This window comes from Equus caballus, chromosome 18 (genome assembly GCF_041296265.1).
Source record: "Equus caballus isolate H_3958 breed thoroughbred chromosome 18, TB-T2T, whole genome shotgun sequence".
NCBI lineage: Eukaryota > Metazoa > Chordata > Mammalia > Perissodactyla > Equidae > Equus > Equus caballus.
The window spans coordinates 34,627,185-34,635,101 of record NC_091701.1 but is presented as its reverse complement, the minus strand read 5'-3'; the positions used below and the strand labels follow the sequence as shown (position 1 = coordinate 34,635,101).

General features: G+C 41.9%; 1 protein-coding gene across 1 annotated transcript in view; it reads left to right on the top strand.

Moving 5' to 3' along the window:
• ARL5A (ADP ribosylation factor like GTPase 5A) overlaps nt 1–7,917 on the top strand; it is a 28,369-nt gene continuing 20,452 nt past the window's right edge. The window contains exon 1 of the mRNA XM_001488594.7: nt 1–468. Within this exon, the coding sequence (XP_001488644.1) occupies nt 423–468 (46 nt within the window). The 5' untranslated portion in view covers nt 1–422. The remainder of the gene's footprint in view (nt 469–7,917) is intronic.

The following is a 7,917-nucleotide window of genomic DNA, read 5'->3' as shown; positions in this document are numbered from 1 at the left end:
ACGTAAATACGCGAGGGCCAGGCGAGCGCTCTTTTCCCAGGTCCCGCCCTTCCGGGCGCGCGCGTGCGCCCTCCCGTCCCGCACGCCCCGCCCCTCGCCTCCCCCGCCCGCGTGGTCGCCGCCGCCGCAGCCGCCCTAGAGGAGCTGGGGGAGGACGGTGGCCCGCGAGGCTCGTCGCGGACAACGCGGCGGCGATGTCCGCGAGCCAGGCGAGAGCCGCGGCGGCAGCGGCGGGACCTCGCGCGCGGCAGGGCGGCCTGGGCTTCGGCTTCCCTCCGGTTCCTAGGAAGCCGGCCGGTGGCCAGCGCGGGAGCAGCAGCAGCAGAGGCGGAGGCTCCTGCGCGTCTCTCTCCTCCCCTTCAGCCTGAGCCGGGGGAGGCCAGGCGGCCCCGGGGGGCTGGAGGGGGGTCCGCTGCCCGAGAATGGGAATTCTCTTCACCAGGATTTGGAGACTGTTCAATCACCAGGGTGAGGGCCTAGGGCCGCGGGCGTACGGGTGGGAGAGAGGGTCAGCCCGGGCCGGGCGGGTGGGGGGCTCCGAATACTTCCGGAGTGTGGGCGGCACGGTCTCCGCGCTGGGTGCGGGCTGTGCGGCTGCGGGCCTGGGGCTGTGCAGTCGGGCTCCCCGCTCGGGGCTGGTTCCTGACTCTCAGCCCTTTGTCTTTCGGGACCTTCCTAAGAAATCCATTCCGCAAATACACCCATTGCTCCGATTTCGACTGGGAGTGGGAAAGGTTTCTTGCCCCACGTTCGACGTCGCCGAGTGTTACAGTCTGGCCTATCTTTCAGCCCTTTTTCTGCCAGCAGTTGGGTTTGCACACCACGGAGAAGTGCTGGGGTTCTCTAGGGTGAAGGTTATAGGTTATGGCCCCAGCCGCACCACTGAGCGACCGAGGGTTGCAGAATGCGGAAAACGTGAGGAAACGCTCTTGAATTGTCCCGTACACCTCAGGTTTATGAGCCTTTCCTGCACCTCCACCCGCCTTTGGGGAGACCCGTCTGCATCCTGAGTAGTGATGGACTTCTCTCCGTTTGCCATATTTATATCTGTGTCTGAGGTTAAACTTAAGGTCATTTTCCTACTTGTGTTGCTTATTTAAGTAGAATTCGACTGAGTTGAAAATGTGTTTCACTGAAAGCATTTAAAAGCCATACCATATGAAACATTTGTTAATGGTAGGTAACTAGCAAGTTACCAAGTATAGGGTGTATTGTCATATAGGGATGCTTAAGTTCATCTAAACTCAGACATTGCTTTGAAATGCATATCAGGTTTATTAAAATTTGTTACGAAATGAGTGTGTAAAACTGGGGAGAGAGGATACAGTTTTAACAGAAAGACTTCATAGGCATTAAGATACAATATAGTTAGTGGTGTACTTTTGTTTCTTTTTAAGTCAAGTTGGGTGATTCATCATTCCAGCTGTAAATAGCTTAGTTTGTGTTTTTCTCTTTTATAAGGTGGTGGTAGTTTCCCCAAAAGTTTTCCCATAAAGACTTAAATGATTGGTAGCATCTGTTGTGTGCAACCACTGCCCCCACTTCCTCCTTCATGATCCAAATGCTCCTATAAGAAGGTGATGGGAAGGGAGCAGAACTGGAACTTGTGATCTCTAGTGTATCTTTAAAAAAAAAATAAAGATGATAATATAGATCACATGGTACTAAATGGAAGAGCAGTATTTCAAATGATTTTCTGATATAGGGATTTTTCATAAAGTGGGGAAAACCAGTTCTTCTGCACTGTCTCTGGGTAGCAATTTCCATTGGGAGAGGGGGTGTGGGAACCAGTCACTTAACCTCTCCGGGTCTGGGTGTTCTAACCTAGAACATCGGGGATCTTGACTATGACTGGAGCTTTCAAATCTTGAAAACCTAATCTCTAGGTCTGAAGAATGGAGACTTAGAATTCTGTAAAACTGGTGGTGCTTATAGTAGATAAGATCTATTCTAGTTTTGACATCCATAATTTTGTATTATTTTTAGTGAAGCTAGTATTTCAACTCTGCTATGAAATTTAGAAAGCCTTTGCTTGTTAATTGATCTCTAGTACTGCAAGAAAAATGAGATATTTCCAGTTTCTATTTTGAGTCAATGAGAAAATTATTTGTGTCTGTAACTTAAGAATGAATCAGAGCTTTGCCAACAGCTACTTTGCCAGTAGTAAATAATAAAATTGTGTGCCTTGTTACCACTAAAAGTCGCTAATAGTAGTGTTCTTAGTACCTTTATTTTTTGGTAGTTTTTGACTGGATGTTTATTTCAGTGTTGGGAAATTAATAGTAAGAGGAATTAATGAAGTTAAGTTCAAGAAATTTAGATGTCAATATGTTGAAAATGTGAATAAGCTATTTCTCTTCTGCTAAATGATGTGTTTATCTTATCAGTAGGATCACTTTTCAAAATATTCACCATTAAATCTAATGCCAGATGCTTGTTGGTCTTTTCAGTTTTGTTTTCAATTGGATATATATGAGTTAGATATACCTTGGATGCTTTATTTTACCTTCAGAACATAGAGATCACAATCCTGTATTCTTTTTCACATAAACTCTTAGAAGAAATGTTTTGGGGGATACAGAATTTGCCGTGCTGATGAAACTTAAATTGTGCCATATCTCTTTTCTGAAACTCCTTTAGAACAACTTTTCCAGTTTAAGCTTAGATAGGTTGAGTGCACAGTGAAAGCTAGTTGCATACTGCTCCAACTTGAAAACCGGAGGTTGCCTTTAGGTGATATTTAAATTCTGTAGAGTACAAGCTTTGTCCTAGATATATAGGATATGTCCAGATATATAGAATGATGTTCTATACATCATTAGAGGAAAAAAAGTTTCAACAGTCCTTTGAAGTAGAGGAAACTGGGGTTCCAGAGGAGTGATTTTTTCCTAGACCATGCAACTGGTAAAGCCAGAGCTAGGTGAGTTAAAACACTGAAGAAATATGTTGCTGATACTGATCTTCTTAAAGAAGAGATGGGCATTGTTTTTTCCTATGATTTTTTTCCCCTTGTTAACTTTCTCAGTTACTAATCTGTAAGTCTTTACTACTTTAGGTCTTTGAAGAGTTGCCATTAGTATCTTTTAGTATAGAAGGGCTTGTGCTCAGTGGTTGGTTTGTTTATTAAACAAATGTTTTTGAGGACCTATTTTGTGCCAGGAACTGTTCGAGTTCATGGGGATAAGGCAGGGAACAAAACAGACAAATCCCCCTGCCTTTATGGTGTAGTCATTCTAGTGTGGAGAGACAGAAAATGAACTAACTCCATCTCTGTAGATAGAATAATAGCAGTTAACATTTCCTGACTTTTTTTTACTAACGTTTACTGTAAGGTTAGGTTCTAAGTGTTTTATATAAATTAGTTCATTTAGTCTTCACTTAATCGATTTACTCTCCACAGCCACCTCTGAGGTGGATACTCCCATTTTACAGGGGCAGAGAATCCCTAGGTAACGTGCTTAAAGCACTACAATGAAAAGTGATAGACCTAGGATTTTAACCAAGGTGTAACCAGGGTTAGTGCTCTTTAAAAAAAACCACACAAAAAGCCTTTCTTTGTATAGGATGGGTTCATGTTAGATAAAAGGAAGAACTTTCTGATGCTAATGTGAAATATGGAAGAAGTTATGAAATTTCCCCATTTTTAGCTTTGTATTGTTCTTCTGATTGGTCCTTAGAAAAGGAATGATAAGTTATGAGGAGCGAGTGCTGGAGAAGCTGCAGGAGCAAAGGGTTTTTCAGCTGCCGGAGCCTGGTCCTGGCAAGGCCACCTCTGCTGCTGTTGGTTTTTGGTTTTTGGGTTTTTTTTATTGAGTTCATAATAGTTTACATCAGTGTGAGATTTTACTTGTACATTATTTCTTGACTGTCACCACATAAGTGCTCCCCTTCACCCCACATCCCCTGGTAACCACTGAACTGTTTTCTTTGTGCCAGTACTTGTTTATGTTCCACGTATGAGTGAAATCATCTGGTGTTTGTCTTTCTCAGACTGGCTTATTTCACTTAGCGTAATTCCCTCTAGGTCCTGCCCTGTCATTGCAAATGGGATGAATTTGTCTTTTTTTCATGGCTGAGTAGTATTCCATTGTATATGTATTTATATATACCACATCTTTATCCAATCATTGGTCGATGGGCACTTGGATGGTTTCCATGTCTTGGCTATTGTGAATAATGCTACAATGAACATAGGGGTGCATATGTTACTTTGGATTGTTGATTTCAAATTGTTTGGGTAGATACCCAGTAGTGGGATAGCTGGGTCATATGGTAGTTCTATGTTTAGTTTTTTGAGGAATCTCCATACTATTTTCCATAGAGGTTGCCCCAGTTTGCATTCCCACCAGCAGTGCATGAGGGTTTCCTTCTCTCCACACCCTCTCCAACATTTGTTATTTTTGGTCTTAGTGATTATAGCCATTTTAAAAGGTGTAAGGTGGTATCTTAGTGTAGTTTTGATTTGCATTTCCCTGATGATTAGTGATGTTGAACATCTTTTCATGTGTTTATTGGCCATCTGTATATCTTCTTTGGAAAAACGTCTGTTCATATCCTCTGCCCACTTTCTTTTTTTTTTAAAGATTTTATTTTTTTCCTTTTTCTCCCCAAAGCCCCCTAGTACATAGTTGTATATTCTTCGTTGTGGGTCCTTCTAGTTGTGGCACGTGGGACGCTGCCTCAGCGTGGTTTGATGAGCAGTGCCATGTCCGTGCCCAGGAATCGAACCAGCGAAACACTGGGCCGCCTGCAGCGGAGCGTGCGAACTTAACCACTCAGTGACGGGGCCAGCCCCCTCCTCTTCCCACTTTCTGATCAGGTTGTTTGCTTTCTTATTGTTCAGTTGTGTGAGTTCCTTATATATTATAAAGATTAACCCCTTGTCAGATATAAGATTTGCAAATATTTTCTCCCAGTTGGTGGGTTGTCTCTTTGGTTTGATCCTAGTTTCTTTTGCGTTGCAGAAGCTCCTTAGTCTAATGAATTCCCACGTGTTTATTTTTTCTTTTGTTTCTGTTGTCTGAGAGGACATGGTATTTGAAAAGATCCTTTTTAGTTCGATATCAAAGAGTATACTACCAATATTATCTTCCAGGAGTTGTATAGTTTCAGGACATATCTTCAAGTCTTTGATCCACTTGGAGTTTGTTTTTGTGTACGGTGTGAGATAGTGGTCTACCTTCATTCTTTTGCGTGTGGCTGTCCAGTTTTGTTTCTGTTGTTTTTTAATTGTATGGGAGGTCAAATGTGTAGAAGAGTACTTATGGAAGCTCAGTAGCCAAAGGGGTGGACTTTGCCAGTTATTAAAAATTTTAGCTCTAAATTCACCCTTTATGCATGCTCTCTGGATGTGGAGCTGGGTCCTTTAAATATTTTTCTTTTGCCAGCTGGCACAATGTTAAGCTTTGTCAGTAGGCAGCATTAGAGGGACATTGCAGGAGCAAAGGGTTTTTCTTCTGGGTACAGTGTGCTCTCTAAGCCGGCTCTGTCCTGCTCTTGCAATGTGAGCACCTCCAGTGGCTGGCTCTTGTACTGCATAGTGGTCAGCAGCAGCCAGCAGCTTCCCCTGGCACCCACTTCAGTTGATTTCAGCATGGAGGCCCTCTGATGAAATAGCTCCCCATTGAACACTTTTCCCAGCACCCCAGAGGGAGGCTTTCTAGAAAGAGCTACTGGCAAGTCCCCACAGCTACTTCTCTGCCATTCAGTGAGCCCTGGCAAAGCCCTCCAACAGAGTCCGCATCTCAGTGCTGGGGTCATGGACACTCTCTCAGCCCTAGGGGTTGTGGATGTTTGTCATTCCTATAATCTTTAGAGTTGTTTCTTGTTGGCCAATCCCACATTATTCCAATCTCCTTTAATAGTTTTTCTTCATTCTACACTTTGGAAGTTCAAATTATTGTGTGGTTTCTGTTTCCTGATTGGATCTCTAATTTTGCCACATATAATCATCTCTTTTCATTCAACAACCTCTTGGTACAAAAGAGAAATTTGTCCTTTTTTCCCAAAACTTCACTACATTGCCATCAACAGCAAGCTTATTTTCAAAGTGTATTTTTTATTTATTATACTTTTAGATTTTGGACTTTTATTTTTTTATGCTTTTTGGTGAAGAAGATTGCCCCCGAGCTAACATCTGTTGTCAGTCTTCCTCTTTTTTTTTCTCCCCAAAGCCCCAGTACATAGTTGTATATCCTAGTTGTAAGTCCTTCTAGTTCTTTTATGTGGGATGCCACTGTAGAATGGCTTGATGAGTGGTATGTAGGTCCACACCCAGAATCTGAACTGGTGAACCCCAAGCTGCGCAAGCAAAGCACGTGAACTTAACCGCTCGGCCACAGGTCTGGCCCCCTGAACTTTGAAAGTTGAATTTTTGATGTAAAGTGACTTGATCAGATATCTCCCTTCTAACCTTTGTATCTTCCAGATCTGATTTACTTCTTCATTCATACTTTATTAAACTCATACTTTATTCCAGACTCTGTGCTATGGATTGGGAGAATTATAGAGAATGTGACAGAAATGGATTTTTTTGTTTTGTGTGAGATAGAATCAATAGGGCTTAGTGATAGTTTGGATATGAGATGAGAATGAAGAATCAGGGTGACTCTCAATTTATCTTCCTTACTGTTTGTGTTTTCTGACCTTGGTATGATTCACAGAGATAGAAGACCTCTAGGAGGATGATTACATTATTTTGCTTAATTTACTGATTGATAATTAGAAGGATATGTATTGACTTTTAGAACCTGACAATGAATAGAACTGGTAGGCTGCCTGGGTGTATCAAAAGGATGTGAAGAAGGGAAACAAGGAGCATTTTCTTGACAACACAGTAAAGTATTGATTGGGAAACTAAAGCCTAAATGATGACTCAGAATTCCATCCAAGCATTATAACAGTGTGTAGTTGTTTTGGCTTATCAGAATAACTGCAAGAATGCTGTGGCATAGATATTCTAAAAGAAAAATCATAGTAAGCAGTAGACTTGTAATGAATCACGTGCATCAAAGAATTAGAATAGTCAGAAATTTTGTTACATTTGCCCATAATAACGTTGTCTCTTAGTATGTTGTTATATTTTAGGTTCTATGGAGTATTTGTTTTGAAGTGCATTATAGCACTTTTTGGCTACAAATTTATGTTTTACATAGAATGGTATTTCACCTCGGTAATGAGAGGAACAGGCTGGGGTGGTGAAAGAACCTAAGGATGTTTAAAGGAAGTTGATTTAGTGTTAGTGTTTGCTTGAACAATCGAACCCTACTGTTGGGAATAAACTGGCTTTTCACCATTGAGTTGGCACCTTTATCTTTGAGCCCATCACGCAATTATGTCTTAATTTCATGGTTCTCACTGTGACCCACGTGCTTAGGAAGCTGTTAAGAACAGCCATTGGTGCTTTATTGTAAAAACACACAAAAACTCAAGTAGAGACCAGTCTTGGGAGGGAGTGGGTAGAAGCTGGTAATGAACGTGGCTTTAGGTATTTGGGTGAGATGAAGAGGTCAAGATCCTCAGGGTCGTGGTTTCCGCACTGGAATACCCTCCAAAGAGATCTCAGACTGTCCCACAGAATGTGTGGCTCCTTGGAGACTTTGCAGGCTCTGCACACATTTGATTTGAATTTTTTCCTTTTTCTCTTAAAATATTTTAACCATTAAAAAGAACTTCATATGTTCAAATATATTAGCTTGCGTTCCCTTAATTGGCTTTAAAAATCTAATTTATGTCTTAATCATTTGGAGGAATGTTTGTGTCTTTATGCATCTGTAGGTGACATAGGAATCCATTGAGTTTGTAAAATTAGATAAAAGAGGGAAGTTGTTTCCAGTATCGAGAATGGTATGAGCTGCTTCATTACTTCCCGTCACCATCTCTGACATTCTACTCCTGTCTGTTTTCTACCATGCCAGT